Source organism: Polychytrium aggregatum, assembly GCF_025602895.1.
Source record: "Polychytrium aggregatum strain JEL109 chromosome Unknown BJ171scaffold_2, whole genome shotgun sequence".
NCBI classification, from domain to species: Eukaryota; Fungi; Chytridiomycota; class Chytridiomycetes; order Polychytriales; genus Polychytrium; species Polychytrium aggregatum.
This window is the reverse complement of record NW_026516204.1, coordinates 1,353,056-1,370,089: the sequence shown is the minus strand read 5'-3', so window position 1 is coordinate 1,370,089 and position 17,034 is coordinate 1,353,056. Positions and strand designations below refer to the sequence as shown.

The 17,034-nt window shown below is 55.9% G+C and overlaps 2 protein-coding genes and 4 non-coding genes across 6 annotated transcripts; 1 reads left to right on the top strand and 5 right to left on the bottom strand.

The window, feature by feature from the left end:
* Positions 1-546: 546 nt before the first annotated feature.
* BJ171DRAFT_t15 lies at positions 547-619 on the bottom strand. Its single transcript has one exon. It is a non-coding gene; the product is annotated as a tRNA-Phe (tRNA).
* Positions 620-3,719: 3,100 nt separating this feature from the next.
* BJ171DRAFT_t14 lies at positions 3,720-3,792 on the bottom strand. Its single transcript has one exon. It is a non-coding gene; the product is annotated as a tRNA-Phe (tRNA).
* Positions 3,793-4,028: 236 nt separating this feature from the next.
* On the bottom strand, positions 4,029-4,100 carry BJ171DRAFT_t13. Its single transcript has one exon. It is a non-coding gene; the product is annotated as a tRNA-Pro (tRNA).
* Positions 4,101-4,142: 42 nt separating this feature from the next.
* Positions 4,143-4,224, bottom strand: BJ171DRAFT_t12. The gene has a single exon. It is a non-coding gene; the product is annotated as a tRNA-Ser (tRNA).
* Positions 4,225-4,887: 663 nt separating this feature from the next.
* BJ171DRAFT_487178 (uncharacterized protein) lies at positions 4,888-8,382 on the top strand. Its single transcript, XM_053109261.1, has 5 exons — positions 4,888-5,151; positions 5,362-5,743; positions 5,897-6,006; positions 6,102-6,821; positions 7,069-8,382. The coding sequence occupies exons 1-5, from the start codon at positions 5,050-5,052 to the stop codon at positions 8,035-8,037; spliced, it is 2,283 nt and encodes a 760-aa protein (XP_052971575.1). The 5' UTR covers positions 4,888-5,049; the 3' UTR covers positions 8,038-8,382.
* BJ171DRAFT_487176 (uncharacterized protein) lies at positions 8,383-16,756 on the bottom strand. Its single transcript, XM_053109260.1, has 10 exons — positions 16,711-16,756; positions 16,272-16,395; positions 15,709-16,039; positions 15,312-15,426; positions 15,079-15,207; positions 14,004-14,783; positions 10,964-13,713; positions 10,559-10,781; positions 9,192-10,394; positions 8,383-8,918 (listed from the first exon to the last, which is right to left on the bottom strand). The coding sequence occupies exons 1-10, from the start codon at positions 16,719-16,721 to the stop codon at positions 8,639-8,641; spliced, it is 5,946 nt and encodes a 1,981-aa protein (XP_052971574.1). The 5' UTR covers positions 16,722-16,756; the 3' UTR covers positions 8,383-8,638.
* Between the last annotated feature and the right edge of the window lie 278 nt (positions 16,757-17,034).

The following is a 17,034-nucleotide window of genomic DNA, read 5'->3' as shown; positions in this document are numbered from 1 at the left end:
GATGACAACGGATCCCGTCGAGGGTGCGGGATCGAGTGGGCGGGATCGAGTGGGCGGGATCGAGTGGGCGGGATCGAGTGGGGAGTCAAATCCAGTGCATATCCAGTGCATACCCAGTACATATCCAGTACATATCCAGTGCATATCCAGTGCATATCCAGTGTATATCCAGTGCATATCCAAGTCGAGCCCCCACACCGGCAGCCATGGTGCTGGCCTCCGATGCTGCTGGGAGGTTGCATTTGCATCTGATGGCGCTGCGCCAGTCGCACTGCTCCCGTTACAGGCCGTGTGTCTGAATGACAAAGGGATCGACACTGATTGTCGCAGACGGTGAGAGACATCGACGACACAAACGGCGGTGTTGACAAAGGATTCGCAATAGATGCAACAGACAGACGCATCAGACAGACGCAGCAGATAGACGTAGAGCCGAACAACACCTTCGGGGTCAACCACGAAGACGGCAATGGCAATGACAATGGCAATGGCAGTTGCAGACCGGGCCAGAACAACAGAAGCGATGCGGAGGAAAACAAAAGCAAATGCCGCCTCCCGGGATCGAACCGGGTGCCTTAAGATCTTCAGTCTTACGCTCTCCCAGATGAGCTAAGGCGGCTTAGCATCGCCGTAATCCAGATGACACTCACGAAACCACATCAACCATCATACCAAACACGTCACATCAAGGCAACATGCCAAACAAACCATATTAAAGCCGTCATCAATCACGACGGAGCCATAGGTATGATACACACCGCACACCGCACACCGCACACTGCACACTGCACACTGCACACTGCACACTGCACACTGCACACTGCACACTACACACTGCACACCGCACACGGTGCAGCGATGAGGCCAATCGATATGCGGGCACTCTGGCATTGGCCCGAGGACGCCAATGTGATTTGGAATCTATGATCTGAACCAATGCGGCGCGCGGCTCGACATTCCCGGCCCGAAGCCATAGACAAACCGAGGCACAGAGGCACATCGAGACACACCAAGTCACAGAGGCACACCAAAGCCCAGAAGCACCCTGAGCGCATACCTCAAACGGTGGCGGATGTATTGGGCACAGAGACAGCTCGGACAGCAGCTGTCGTCCACATCACATCCCTCCAAAACTTTTGACCACGAGCGAAAGAAAACAAAGAAAGGAAGAGAAAGAAAGGTCGTGGCCACCACACAGAATCAAAAGGCAACAAGCCACCACAATCACAGACATTGAACATTTGTGCGAGCACAATCAGAGGACAAGAGTGATTCGGCAGGTGTTGGAGGCAAAGGGCCGTTGAGGGAAACTCGACAGTGCGGGCTCCCCCTCCAGCGCAAAATCGGATTCAAGATTGGATTCAAGATTGGATTCAAGATTGGTCTCAAGATTGGTCTCAAGATTGGATTCAAGGCTTCAAAGGTGAAATGGAGTTGTCGAGGAAATGGAGTTGTCGAGGAAATGGAGTTGTCGAGGAAATCGAGCCTTGGCGGCTCAGGCGCATTCAAAGCGTTGGCCGAGAGCAGACCGATGGATGCCGCAACAAAGATGTTCGGCCCCTTCTGGAGCTGTCTTCACAGGAACTGCCGTCACAAATGGCGTGAGATGGCACTTGAGGCTCAGACGGCACCCTCGCAGCGCCACGAAACGTGAACTCTATCGCAATCAGGGGCCGGTGACTTACTTGAACACTGCCTTTGGCGTGACCGCGGCTCCCACGGTTCCCATGAGCCATCACTTTCTCCCACGGGCACTGCGGCTTCCCTTCGAGGATGAGTCGCTGTTATCACAGCCGCGGATGCTGCAGCTTGGGATCGATGATCTACCCGAGTTTGAATCCCAGCCGGCATTAGTTCGACCAGAATTATATGCATCGGGCGGACAGGAAGAGCCATTGGAATAGCCCTGGGCAAAGCCGGCTGAATAGCCATTTGTGTAGGCCTTGGTGTAGCCGTTCTGGTAGCTCTTTTTGGTCCCGTTGGAGGATCCGCCGCCGTACATTTCCATTTTCGACAGTTGAGAGGCTGGAGCGTCAATGAAGGACAGAGATGCCAGGTGGTCAGTGGGGTCGGCGTGATATTGCTCAAAGCTTGTGCAAACGGGAGCTGTGATGCATCAACAGCCGACAGGCGAGTCGGCGAACCAGCGATGGCTCACCAGAGACGAGATGAGGAACTTGGGTGTTGGTAGGATTGTTCCTGGGAACCAAGAGCCTCGGATGCCGATGGCAGGCTTAAATAGGGATCAGAGATGAAGATGATGCAGGTGACTGATCACGAGAAGCTCAGCGGCGCGACCGAGGAAGCTTCGAAACAGAGGCAGGGTCGGGATGCAGATATTGATGTGTTGATGTGTTGATGTGTTGATGTGTTGGTGTGCTGATGTGCTGATGTGCTGATGTGTTGATGTTTTCTGACGGCGGAAGGGTGTCCGGAAGTGGTGTGCATAATTACAGACAGTCCAACACAGCCTCTCGGCAGCCACATTATCACTGAGGCCCCCTGCCTCAAAGAAGAAACCAAGGAAGCGAGATTCAAGAGAAACAAAGAGATTGGCACTGCCGCTCTCCAGAAACGAGGCTGACCCCGGCCACCAAGCTCCCTGGCCAAAATCAACAGTCCACAAGGCCGGTCGACTTGACAGCCGCGACAACAGAGCGACTGGATGTTCGGGGCGATGACCCCGGATGCGGACGGACTCAGCTGCTGGAGCCTGGCCTCGGGGCAATGTCCCATGGACAGAGTACGGAGAGCACGGGGACAAGGTGTGCCTCTGTAGCCTCTATATCCCAACCCCATCGAAGAGGACGGGCTCATGGAAGCAATCCAGTTGATCGAGAGGAACGCATCCTGACTCGGTGCTCATGCCATCTCGATGAGGGAGGACCTTTGTATCCGCCGTTGGGTTGCAGGTGGACACTTTATTCAGACGGACACAATTCAGATGAACACAGTGCTCAGGTAGGTGGACACATCGAAACCCCCAATCCCCAATCCCCAATCTAGTCCAATCCAATCCAATCCAATCACGATCAGCAGCCAGACGTACGATTCGAGACCCAATCATGATTGGATTTGCATCAGGCTGCACACGACATAATCGGGTTTGTCCAGAGGCAGTGGAGATTGTATGTTCAACAGTCGCAGACAAAGGCGTTGCGACATCGTGGTGCTGCGGTACATCGGTGTTGCGCCATCGCAGTATGGTGGTCTATTGGCGCTGTGGTGTTTCGGCGTTGCGGTCGCTGGGCATCGATGAACTGAATTCGACAAGAGGAGAGCCACGGGAGGGCTGAAGCACAGAGGCGGCGAGCGACGGACCAACGAAGGGTAGAGGAAGAATCGACAAGGATCAACGGGGATCAACGAAAGACCAACGAAGGGTAGAGGAAGAATTGACAAGGATTAACGGGGATCAACGGTGATGATACCAGATAAAGAAATGGGCGGCGATGGTGAGAACGACGGCGTTGACAATAACGTGCGATTGCAGCCACATTGGCAAAGGACTTGCACCAGCGGCAGCAGACAGCGGGCAGAGCAGACAGACGCAGTGCCGAAGAACACCTCTGGAACCAACTACGACGATGACGATAACGATAACGATAACGATAACGATAACGATAACGATAACGATAACGATAGCGATAACGATGGCAATGGCAGTTGCAGATCGGGCCAGAACAACAGAAGCGATGCGGAGGAAAACGAAAAGTAAATGCCGCCTCCCGGGATCGAACCGGGTGCCTTAAGATCTTCAGTCTTACGCTCTCCCAGATGAGCTAAGGCGGCTTAGCATCGTCGTAATCCAGATACCACCCACGACACCACATCAAGGCACGACACCAGACACGCTTCATCAAGGCAACATGCCAACAAACCATATTAAAGGCACGATCGATCTCGCCGAGCCGCGGACACGATCGACCACAACGCAGCGCAGCGCAATGGAGCCACGGCTGGCCACCGCTGACGCTTGGCAGCATCCGGGCGTGACGGCAACGGGAGCCGAGAGCGGTGGAGCAAAAGGGCTTCTCCGGGAATCGAACCCGGGACCACTCGCACCCTAAGCGAGTATGCTACCACTGTACCAAGAAGCCAGAGAGAGACGCTGCTGCGATGTTGGGTCGCTGCAGCCCCACCGACGCCGGCAGGACTCGAACCTGCGCAGGCAAAGCCTACTTGATTTCTAGTCAAGCTCCATAACCGCTCGGACACGGCGTCTGTTGATGGCGATATTTGCAGCGCCATAGTGTGCGCAACTGGGCGGCTGGGGAGTGTGATTCCTTGGAGGGGTCATTGTCCGATTGCTGCACCGCTGCCCGGGCCTCATCCTCGCTGCACAATCCATATCCTCTGCATATTTCACATTCTCTGCGTTACAAATACCCTCTGCGCAATTGATATCCTCCCGATTGCCGGTACGAGCCCCATCGCCTCAACCCGCAAACGCCAATGCTCGTTATATTGTGGCCTTCGCTTCGCTTCGTTTCTGACCCATGCTTCGTACTGTGTCAGCACAGACCGAATCACCCGCTCTTATCCTGTCCTCTCTTCACTCGGAACACTTCAGCAGTAAATCTCCCCTTCTCTCCATACTCGGTCAGTCGCGATGAACACTCGTTCCCCGAATCGATCGACGCCTCCCCCATATATCGAAAGCCGTTTTCTCATGCATCCGCCCGAATCCCATCGATAACATCCGCCCGATCTCCCGCGCTCTCCCTGCGCTCTCTTTCTCTGTTGCTTCCGTCACCCCAGCGTCTTCATCGTTCCCTGGCTGCGCCTTTCTTGGTATCCCCACGTGGACACGGAACCGTTCTGTGCCGTGGTGGAGCGCTGATTTCTTGGCGCCTCCTTCGCTTAAAAGTGCTGCTGTCCGCTCATGATCGGCCGTCTCCCCGCCAAGTCGCCCTCCTTTTTCCCAACCCGGCGCCAGCCTCCTTCGTTCATAAATTCCTCACTGCATCCTTGATTCTCCGTCGCCGTTTCGGCACCAGCAGACCTTATCCACCTCTGTCCCTCGCCTCCACATCTTCACTGCCCAAGATGGCACCCATTGCGGTCAAAGTCCGCTTCCAATCCTCCCTGCGCCGATTCAACATCAGTCCAGATGCTCATCTTTTGTCCTTTGCGGATCTTGAGTCCGAGGTTCGTACCCTTTATATCGGCATCCTTTCCTTCTGTGCTATGGAGCCTTCTCTAAATGCAAGGCCTCTCTCCGACCTTTGCTCGATTCATCTCGTGCTCGGCATCCCCCGCACCCTCGAGCCAGCCGCTTGATCGTCGATATGCTGCTTGGCCCTTTAGGTGGCCCTTCGTCGATACCGTCGCCCTCACATCTGCGTCTTTCATCCGTAGATTCGCACGCTACACTGGATCAGTGTGCCTATCATCGTTACTTATCAAGACGAAGATGGTGACGAAATCTCCTTCGACACCGATTCCGAGCTGCGGGATCTACTTGCTCAACTTAAGCGAACCGGCTCGTCCACCCTGCGTCTGAATATTGCTGTTAATGAGAGTGTCGTCAGCGCCGCACCCTCTCTGCTTTCCCCTGTGCCCTCCAATGTGCAGTCCCCCACTCCTTCCTCGCTGCTGGACCGCCCAGGCGAAACGGCCTTTCCCATCGAAGTTCCTCGTGCCAGCATTGCTGGGTCTGAGCCAGACCCTCTTGCTCAGTCCCTGTCGCAGAACCCAGAGAAGCAGCACTCCAATGGCCGCAGTGAGTCGACCCCTCACGGTACGTCCGCATCGACCCCCGGCTTCGCTCTTCATGATCCCAGTGTCCTCGAACACCATCCGACTTGGCTTCGTCCATCCATGGTTTCTTGTGGTCCTTCCGCGCCACCGTTCCTGCCACCAACGGCCCTGACCCCATGTCCACGTTCCACAGATTTCATGTCCATGGCCGCGAGCTCAATGCATGACGACTGGCAGGAAGTCGGGGGCTCCGAGCTCGACGACAAGATCCTGGGGAGTTTCATTTACTCCCCCAGGGTTGCGGTAGGTATCGTGTATGTTGCCGTGCCCCCCGCGACCCCAGGTGGCTCTGCCCAGCGCTCTTGCTGCTTGCTAACCTTCGTCTCCCATCCCCCCAGCCCCTCGATGTCGTTGGCGAGCCATCACAGATTCCAAGTAACCCATTCACCTCCGGCCCGCCCTTGACCGAGTCGGTGCTCTCGGAACCTCCCATCGCATCCGAGGCGAAGCCAAGCGCAAGTTCATTCAATCCCTTTGACAGTCATGTCCAAGTGAACATACCGGCAACCATACGCCGCTATCCAGCTGTCTTCTCTGATGACGAGTACTCAAGTGTCTCGTCCGCAGCCTCTCCGCGCATAGGTACTATCCGCTATCCGACTCTGCCCCTGGCCGGCTCCACTGGCCACGACGCAGACGACTCAGCCTCAGACAGCTTTTCACAAGCCATCGAAACTACGCCCCCTGCCGGTCCTTCCGAGCCTGCAGTGGCCTTCACACCCCTTGCCTACGGCAAGCCTCCGAGCTCGGCTCCATCCAAGTCACGCATGACCGCGAGTGAAATAGCGCAGGTCAAAGCCGCCGAGCAAGTCGATGTTCTGATGCAGGACATCAACGACCTCGAATCCGAAGCTCCAGGGGATGCCTCCGTCAGCGAACAAGCCCTTGGCTCCAACACTGCGGCCGCGCCACCTCTCCCCAGCTCCGTGCCAGCCATTCCGAAGAGACCTTCCATTACCGATCTCGGGGCAAACTTCAAGATTCTCACCGAGAATCTAAACGCAATTTGCAGCCAGCATCCAGAGCTGTCGGCACAGGCAAATGTGCTGATAGAGCAGGTGAGATATCGCAAACACAGCCCAGAGCAAGGAGACTGCCCTTTCATTTAGCGGATTGTCGACCGTGTAGTGCCTGAAGGCCGTTTTACTCGAGTCGTCTGTCCCTATCACAATGGCTTGGTGGCTTCCCCCCCCCCAAATCGGGTCGATTCGATACTCGTCGTGACGGTGGTTTGGCGATTGCCTCGTTGGACAAGCTGCTTACATCGTTGGTTCGATTTGTACATACCTATTGTTGTTCCGCCAGACTCGATTCGTGGTTCATTCCAACCTTTTTAATCTCTCTGACCAGATCGTCGGCGTGATCAACAAGCAAGTCAGCGAGACTCGAGCTGAGATTCTCCAGCGAGTCGGATCTTTCGATAGCCAGTCCCAGATTGCGTCTCAAGCGCACGCTATGGCAGAGACAGCCAGGCTTGCTTCGGAGCAGGCACGGATCCAAGCTCTGGAGATGGCCCAGCGGGCCAGCGAGTCGGCCCTCCATGCCCACCAAGCCATCTCCGAGGCCCTCAACCAGGCCCGTAAGGTTTACCAAGACGCCCAGGTGGCCTTGCGCGAGCAGCGCATCAAGCAGAAAGAGGAGGAGGCCCAGCGTGCCCAGAGCGATGCGGGCAGCGTGCCGATTCATATCATCCCTGGATTGGTGGACACTCCCTCCGGAAGCGCCTCTGACGCACGGGTGACGCCGGGTATGGCATGTAACCCACATCTTTACTCGGCCGATCCCACCGCTCAGCTTTCGCTCAAGCAGCAGCAACAACAACAGCCGCAACCACAGCAGCAGCCACATACTCAAGTGCCCACAGCGGGCAGGCCTCATAACGATTCTGGCGCCGGTGCTTCCCACGAGCCCTCATGCCCTGCACCGCCCCACCGACGACCAGTTCGACAGAGCTCACTCCTATCCGAACCCATCGTTGCGCCTCGATTCCAATATCCGGGCCCATCTACCGACAGCTTGACAACAAGCAACTCCTCGATCTTGCAGCCTGCCCGGACCGACGTCTTCGATGAAACTACGCCGACACTGTGGTCCAACTCGCCCTTCCACACCCCCACGCCACCACATCCGCTGTCGACCGACGATACCAACAAGCGCGTTAATGCGCTTGTGGATATGGGCTTTACCGATCGCGAGCTCAACCACGACCTGGTCGTACAGTATGGAGGCGACTTGGGCAAGTGCGTCGAGCTATTGACCGAGATGATGTCCTGAGCAATGGGGTCGTGTGTGTGATGGTTGGGGCTTCCGTCGTTCCAAAGTCGCTGTCGCTTTGGAATAGCCCCGCCTTTGACGTTGTCTCCAACTCATGCTTAGGCCCTGTCTTTTCCGGCAACCTGTTTTGTGCGTCCGTCCTGCTGCTCGATCATACCTCATCTTATTCTTTATTCCCTGTAGTGTAGTAGTCTCCTCACCCCCCCCTTCTGTTGTCGGGAATTGTCCCTTGTTTGTATTTGCGATCTCGGCTCGCTTGACGAAAGTATATGATGCCAGCCGTTGTATCGCTGTTCCGATGATATGGCGCGGTGCTCTCGTCATTCGAGCCCTCGCCTATCTGAAACAGCGTTCTAAGCGTCCGGGACTCAAGTGAATAGCTATATTGGCAAGTGGGAAGGCTCTGGCCGAGCCAGGTCCAAACGACATGCGGGGTGCATGGCAAAGACGATGCAGGTGGGGAAGGGGGGGGGCGATACTGCCATTCCAGAGAAGAGACGAAAGAAAACGAAGGCGAGCAGCCGCGGGGTCCGGGCTTCGAGCAAGGTGGATGTGGTCGCGCGGATGATCTAATGGGTCAGCCATCCAGAGGAGAAAAGTGCTATTTGAGATTCTTCAAAAATTCATCGAGCTCGAGGTCTTCATACTGCTTCTCGTCCCAAAGATTCTCGAGTCCCTCGACAATCTCTTTCGCAGTCATCTTGCCCTCCTTCTTCTTGGCGCCGCGGCCCTGATCGAGTGCCCCGCCGCCACCAACATCACCACCCGCGCCACCATCGAGACTGAACAGATCCAGGATCTGGTCCGTGTCCATGCTTCGCAGCCCAGAGTTGTCCTGGTTGATGACGGAGGAGGCAATATTGAGCTTGAACTTTTGCAGACTGGCACCGCGGAGACGGCGGAATACCACGCAGGCGAGTGAATCGTGATTCGAGACAACAGGGCCGATGGAGGGGGAGCGTTAATGTCTGTGCCGAATGCAGGGGCCTTCGTTGCTGTGCTGGCAAATGGCACTACCAACAATCCATTGAAGCCCATGATTCCGCGGCACTCGATATGCATCCGGGCTGTCCCTCTCACGGATCCACAACAACATCCACAGAGGTCAGCGCTCGCTGTCGCCCTCTCGACTGATGCCGCCTGCATATGCTTACCCCATAATTTTCTCCTCGAGCGTTCCTCGTGTGATGAGGCGATAGACATTAACAACTCGCTTCTGGCCGATACGATGAGCACGATCCATGGCCTGCAAATCCTTCATGGGGTTCCAATCGTGCTCCACAAAGATAACCGTGTCCGCTCCGGTCAAATTCAGTCCCAGTCCGCCGACGTGTGTTGTCAGTAGCAGCACATCAATCGAGGGGTCCTCGTTGAAGGTTTTGACGATCGAGTGCCGTTTGAGGGCGTCGGTCGTGCCATCCAGCCGCATGTACGTCACGGACGGCATCATCTGCTTGAACAAGTCGTTTTCAATAATGTCGAGCATGGGTCTGAGCTGCACAAAGATGAGCGCTCGATGCGGTGCCGTGGTCGTGGTGGCCGCCTCGGCGCCCGGCTCGCCTCCGGAGGAGTCACCAATGCCACAGTCGAGCAGGATCTGCTTCAGCGCCTCGAGTTTTGGCGCATTCTTGACATCTCGGGCCGCCGACGGATCGGCAGCCATGATGGCCTTGTATTTTGGATGCGATGGATTCAGCACCAGGGCAGGATGGTTGCATAGCTTGCGCAGGTATTGAAGTGCCTGGAAGATATGCTGGCCCTTCTCCTTTGTCTCGGTCTTGGCGCCGCTTCCGCCGGGTGCTCCCAAGGGGCCGGCAATGTCGGTCTCGATCTCGTTCTTGGTATGGGACTGGGCAAATTCTTCATACAGCACCTTCTGCAGCGGCGAGAGCTCACAGTAGTAGTCCTGGATAATCTTTGGCGGGAGATCGTCCAGGACGTTTTCTTTCATGCGACGGAGCAGGAAGGGCAGCGCCTGTCTGTGCAGGGCTTCCATGGCCAGAGCGCCTGCCTCTTGCTCACGCGACGATGATTTTGCATCGCGCGAGGCCAAGATGGGCTTACCAAAGCGCTCGTTAAACTGCCTCTCGGTGCCCAGGAAGCCAGGCATCAAAAAATCAAAGAGCGACCAGAGCTCCAGCACGTTGTTTTGAATCGGGGTGCCCGATAGGATCAGGCGCTTCATGGCCTTGATGGTCTTGACCGCCTTGGTCAGCTTTGTTTTGCCATTTTTGATGACGTGCCCCTCGTCCAAGATGCAGTAGTTCCAGTGGAAGACATTGATTTCGTCAATGTCGTTGCGTAGGATATCGTACGACATGACGATGGCATCGTGCTTGAGGAACTGTCCACGCAGCCTTTGAAGCAATGAAGCACCACGACCGTGAGTGTGAGTATGCGTGAGTGTGAGTATGCGTGAGTGCGAGTATGCGTGAGTATGTGTGTCCGCTGCAACGACGCCGAGAAAACAGGCAATTACGGAGACTGGTGCCCTGGTGCCCCACGAACTTGCAAACCCCACCTCTGTCGATCTGCAGGGCCGCCGGTGTAGATCATTGACCGCAAAAACGGTGCAAACTGGAGGATTTCGTGATACCAATGGCCGGTCAAGGTCGGAGGACAAACGATGAGCGATGGGCAGTGGCGGGTATCCAGGCTGGGGCTTTTGGTATGCTTTTCGGAGCGGATGTGATGATCCGAGGCAAGTATGCATATGGTCTGGAGGGTCTTGCCGAGGCCCATATCTGTCGACAATCAATGGAGGAAACAGGTGTACATCATATGTTATGAATCAGGAAGGGGCAGTTGGGGGCGGGCACGGTGGAGAGCCGGGGGGTTGCATGATGACTTGTCTCGAGCGATGGTGTGGGAATACTGAGCCTGCTCCAGCCAAAACGCCACTCAAGCCATGCTTTCGAGTGCTTACCATCACAAAGGATGCCATGCAGTTGGTATCGATTCAAAAAGGCCAGCCAGTTCACGCCCTCTTTTTGATAGGGTCTCAGATCCGCCTTGATGACGACAGGGAGCTCAAACGACTCCATTCTCTCCGTGCCGACGAGCTGGCCCAGGAACCGCCGCTCCTCTGTCTTTTGTTTGATGAGTTCCTGTGAGAATCCAGGCGGGTCTGGGACGCCACTCTCGAGGGGAATCAATTTGACAAGCTGGGCAAAGATGTTGGTGCTGATGAAGCGCACGCTCTCATCGGGATCGGACATGCGGCCGAGAATGGGAACGATCAGGAAGATTATGTACGACAGAATCGTGACATCGAGATCCTGAACAATGTGGAAGATGGCCTCAGCAGCTCCTTGCCGATAGTGCGTATTGATCGAGTCGCTGAGCAGCGGAATGACTTGCGAAATGATGGCGTGCATGGTATCGACTGTGAGGGTCTTGGCCAGCGCTCCCAAGGTTCGCGAGGCCATGTTGCGGACGAGGGCGGACTCGGCGTGAAGGCAGGTGCAGATCGGCGACAGTAGCGTCTCGAACATGGGGTAGTAGTGCTGGTGAATATGCGGGGCAAGGACAGCCGAGATGTAGAGTCCGTCGATGACTTCCTGGGTAAAGTCTTCCGATTCCTTGAGGCGATGCAGTGGGCTGACGTCCGTCGCGCTCGGATCAGATTGGTTCTTGAACTCGAGCAATGCTTTGGATGCCACTTCCCATAGCTTGGGTACATCGTCAAAGACACGGTCCTGAAACCGGAGGCAGATGTCGCTCACGGCTATTTCGGCGCCTCGACGCACAATCTGCCGAGCCTTGCGTGCAGCGTCTTCCGGGCTCATATTCGCTGGCAGCGCCGCGGCTGCATCGGCCAGCACAGCGCCCGAGTCATCGGAGGAGCCGGTTGCTGCTGTCTTTTTACGCCCGCCGGACGATTTTGGCTTGTCGGCGGCATGTATCTTGCTTGGAGTTGGATTGGCTTCCTTTTTAGAGGTCTCAAGGCGACGGAGTGTCCAAATCCCCGTCGGTTCTTCCAGAATGCTCCTGATGTCCCAGACAACATCGGTATCAGAGCACAGAAACCCGGCCAGGTTCTTGACGACCTTGTCGTTGATCGCCGCCGGTCGCTGCAGCGCCACGTTCATTTGAATCATTCGGCTGACGCCTTCGGCCGACCGCTTCTGGATTTGCTCGTTCGTCTCGAACTTGATGGCATTCATGAGGCTTCGGATCACGGGGTTGATCTTTGGCGGTAGTCTGCCCAGCCGCACAGAGGCCGAAGACATGCATGCATGAACTCGCACCTCCCACTTCCTCTGAACTTCGTTGTAGTTTTCGATGGCGTAGTTCAGGCGCGCGCGCCTCTCTGCAATTACGGCTCCGAGCTCGTTCCTGCCAGCGGGTCCCACAAGTTGGAAAAATTGATCGTATACCTCGCCAGCAATTTGCTGGGCAACCAGAATGTTGAACTGAGGGCCGAACAGACTTGTTGGCCGACCAGTCTCGACCGGGGAGAAAGGTAGCGGCGGAAGCGGTGGAACGCCCTGGACGCCGGCGTCTGTGAAAGTCGATAGTAGCGTCTGGGATTCGTGGAAGACCCGGTTGAGTGGCGAGTTGAGTTCGCGGTAAAAGGTGACAACGGCTCCAGAATCGGCAGCAATCAAGATGTTTGTCATGACATCCCACAGCTGCCCAGCCAATGGCACGGCATCGACCATAAAGTGCCCCTGAGGATCGATCGTGCAGGGTGGTGGGTGGACGCATTCCCAGCGCCCAGCCCACTCTTCGGCAACAACATTGGCAAAGATGCGGTGCGTAGCCCAGCCGCTGTTGAGATAGCTGGTGAGAAGCTCCTTGACTCTGCCGTGGATGGTGTCGGTGCCGTGTTGGATCAGAGAGTGAATCATGACGCCAAGGGCCTTGGAGGAAGCCAGCCGCCCGCGGATGATGTCGTCGATGCTAATCACAGTGAGATCCTGGTTGACCATGACCTTATCGTGGACGGCAATTTGCGAGTCGGTTGTGACAGAGGTCTTGGCTCCTGCTCCTCGCCGGGTCAAGGACAGCGTGGCATCGGTAGGAACGTAGAAAAACGCATTGGTATCAAAAGCGGTGCCCATTGGAGTCATAATGAGGCCGAGCCAGGATGGCAAGAACTGGAAAGGTACATCGATGCCGGCGACTGCATCCGGCTTGCTCGATTTGGAGTAGAGTGCATCGTTCAGGTCCCAGAGCCTTTCCCAAGTGGAGAGGGTCAGGTTGATGATCTCGGGTCGTTCCTCGATAAGGAAGTTTTGAAACAAAAGCCGGAAGAGCTCGATCTTGATCCAGCTACTCTCAGAGCCCAGGGTCAGGTCCGGCTCGGCCCGACGCAGGATGGCGAGATTCATCTCCAGTAAAGTCATGACTGTCTTGAGGACGGCTATGCGAACGGATGTAATGGCGTGGCGAAAAAAGCGGTACAGGCGTGGCACAAGCTTGGAGAGCGAGAAAGATGGGGTTGACTGGATATACGCCGAAACTTTGGGCATTTGAATCAGTTGCGATAGGAGGTCCATGACAAATCCTGTTGCCGAGGTGAGGTCATCCAAGTCCAAGAGACAGTCCCAAAGCGTCAAAATAATTGAATCGAAGATTCTGGGTATCGGCAAAAGCTCAATGAGCAGGTCTGTGATCGGGAGCAGGGCTGAGGACGATACGGCACGAACGTCATCGTCGCTGTCCTTGAGTCTGTAGGGCGAGGAATGGGCGTCCATTATCGAGTTTCGGATGGGTGCAGGCGAAAATGTGTGCAACACAATAAGTTTCCACAACGCACGACGAGGAGTCATGGGCGCCAATAACCAGGAGGAAGGAAAAAGGACATCGAGTTAACACCAATGATCACCGCATGGAGCGGCCGCTTTGAAGCACGAGTCATGGGAACTGATGGGCGATCGCAGAGTGGAATCCGTAGCTTGCGCTTTAAGACACGGACTCGCATCGATTACCTACTACTCTGGAGCATTCACGATACTCACCCGTTGATGATGGCAGTAAAGACACCCGAGTCCACACCTTCCTCCGATGAGACAATCACATTGCCCACGAGATCCTTTCGTAGGGCCATCCAGTACTTGAGGCCAATCAAGCCAGCATGTCGTACCTCCCACCGGCCCCCGCCGCGTGAGCCCTTGGGCCGATCGGTAGCGGAGGCCGTGTCGACATCCGCCAGGTTAGTGCTGCCTTCGATGAGCTTGAGCAGGCCCTGGTTCAGAACCTTGAGGCAAGTCTCATTGTCGCACCAGCGTAGCAGTGCGCCCAGAGTTTGCGCGCAGGTTTCCCGGACAGGAGTGACGATCTGATCGCTGATGAAGTCAGCAAAGCGGTCAAGAGCCAGGACACACAGCAGCCGACAGGCCACGTCCTCAAGCCAATTCAAATGGCGCTGAGCGTTAATAGCCTCGGAGAGGCCGACGAGTTTGCCAGCCCCGGACCCGTGGTTCTTGATGATTTCACGCAGACCGATCGCGGCACCGTGGCGGACTTCCCAGGTGGGAGAGAACAGATCCAGCAAAAGTTGTTCGCAGAGACCCTCGAAGGGCCACTCGTCCACAGAGCCATCAATAGCGGAGGCATCGGAGTTGCTCTTGTGTTCAACGACATGAGCGTTTGGGTCAAGTCCGAGGGAGGACGAGTCTGCGTCGCTCTCGATCTTGACTTTGGCGCCAACGGGCGATGCAGCGGAATCGCCAGCACAAGTATCGTTGAGTTTGCGCCGTTTCATGGAAGACGAGGACGATAGATCGGTCATGCGCACACTGAGGCGCCAGAGGTAAGGTTTGCACATGAGATACGGTATAGACGAGACACGAAATGAGATATGAGGCATTGCACGGGATCGGACATGTCTGATCGGGTGCGATGTGCGATGTGCGATGTGCGATGTGCGATGTGCGATGTGCGATGTGCGATGTGCGATGTGCGATGTGCGATGTGCGATGTGCGATGTGCGATGTGCGATGTGCGATGTGCGATGTGCGATGTGCGATGCTTGTCCACCACTGGGATGCATATCTGCATAGCCATGCTGGAAGGAAGGATTGTGATACGTACACTTCCTTGCTCTTATCCTTGGCGGCCAGCTTGGCTTTCCGTTTGAGGCGGTTGCGCTCTCGAGCACTCAGACCCTCCATATTGATCTCATCCTCGGGGGCACCTTCGTCCTTAATGGACGGTGTCGATCTAGATCAGATATCATCGATAGGACAGTTGGATGAGTACCGAACGAAGCTGTGCAAATCGATCGTCCTTAATCGCCACAGAGCACTCATTCAGAAGATGCCTACGCTTTGGCCCGGGCCTTGATCGAGTTTTCGATAATCAGCTGCGCCTGCTGCTTCTTTGACGACTTGTCCGTGTTGGGTGCAGACGACGCCATATCCGCTTCAGTGAAAAAATCAACTGGATGTCGCAGGGAGGAGTCAAATGGAGTAAATAATCGATTCCCCGACGCGCCGTTTGTGGTAAATGAGCGAGGAGACCAGTGAGTCGGGATTACAAGTCATCACAGCTGCAGGATCGGAGATATCCTCATCAGCATCAAGCGGGCGACATGCAAAAAATCGGGATAACAGGTTCCCGAAGATGAAAGTACAATATCTTTGGCGATCTAATGCGGACAGGGTGAGTTGCGGGAAACAGGGCGATATCACTGGTATAGAAAAGGGAGGAGAGCAACTTTACCATCCATGAACTCGGTGCCGAGACCAAGTCGTTCCCTCAGCTGCTTCTTTTGCAGAGCAATACGCTCCTTGGGATCCAGCTTTGAATAATCAAAATCGAACTCGGTCCCGGCACTCGACAGCAAGGGCGCGCCATTCTTGAGAACAACGTCGATGTCGAAAGAGGAGAATGAGAGAAGGTCGTCGAGGTGATGGTCGTCGCTGGGTTTGGATGCCGAGTCGGCCTCGGTTGTGGATGGGTCCCACTGTGGGACATTTTTAGCAATGGCATCGATGGCGAGGCCGGCAGCAATGCGCGTTTCCCAAGTTTTGCTGCGAAGGTGAACAAGAATCTAGGGCCATTCGACAGAGCATGGCAAGTTTCAGGGAGTGCCGAATGGCAACGACGGCAAGGTAAGAGTGGGATGGTGAGCAGTAGAAGCGGATACTATTATGGAGCCGATCACAGTGGCATCTCTAATAATGGAGCGCCGATGGACACTGGAGAACAAAGATGCAAGGGCCAAACCCACGGGATAGTAGCAATCGTCACGGGAAGACAACGATAGCCAGAGCATGCCTTACCCGCGCCAAGAGGTAGTAGAGCTTTTGCGGGTTCTCTTTCTGGACCTGGCCGAGCTGTTGTGCAGCAGTCTGCCGCACCGAGTGAGTCGAGCCCGTGTCCAGGAGCAAGACAAGACGGTCGAGCCTGCAGAGAAGGGGGGGGAATACCGATGGGGTCGTAAGCCGTGGCTCGGAGCTGGCCGAACACGAATGGAACCACTGACTTCATCCTCAGAGAGATCTGGAGCCGAAGATAACGGCAAACGGCAATCACAGCGTGGAAGCAGAAATGCCCAGGCAGCCTAGGCGAGGAAGTCTTTCAGGCAGCGACCACGTCCTCCATCCAGGCGTAGTTCATGATGAGCAGGGGCCGACGACTGCAGCGATAACGAGCACTGAAGGCACGGCATCCACACGGGAGGGAAAAAAATTGCCGTGACAGCCCGAGGAAGAAACGAACCTGGTGGCCATGGCCGGCAGCGATCAGTGAGCCGTGTGTGTGTGTGCGCGGGGGGCAGAGCGTGGTTGGCTGGCCGAACAGGATGCTTTTATATGAGCGTGCGCGGGTTCCGTGCGGTCACCAGCAACGCGGGTTCTGTGCGAAGCGCGGCGAGAGGACAGCGAGAGGGCAGCGAGCGGCAAAGAGCAGTTTGTGTGATGCGCGGATGCACGTGGAGACAGCGAGAAGGGGGCGAGGGGAGTGCGAGGGGAGTGCGAGAGACACAGCGAGGACAAAGCGAAAGGCGGGACTGATCGGCTGTTTGTGCACAGGCAGCCACGATTC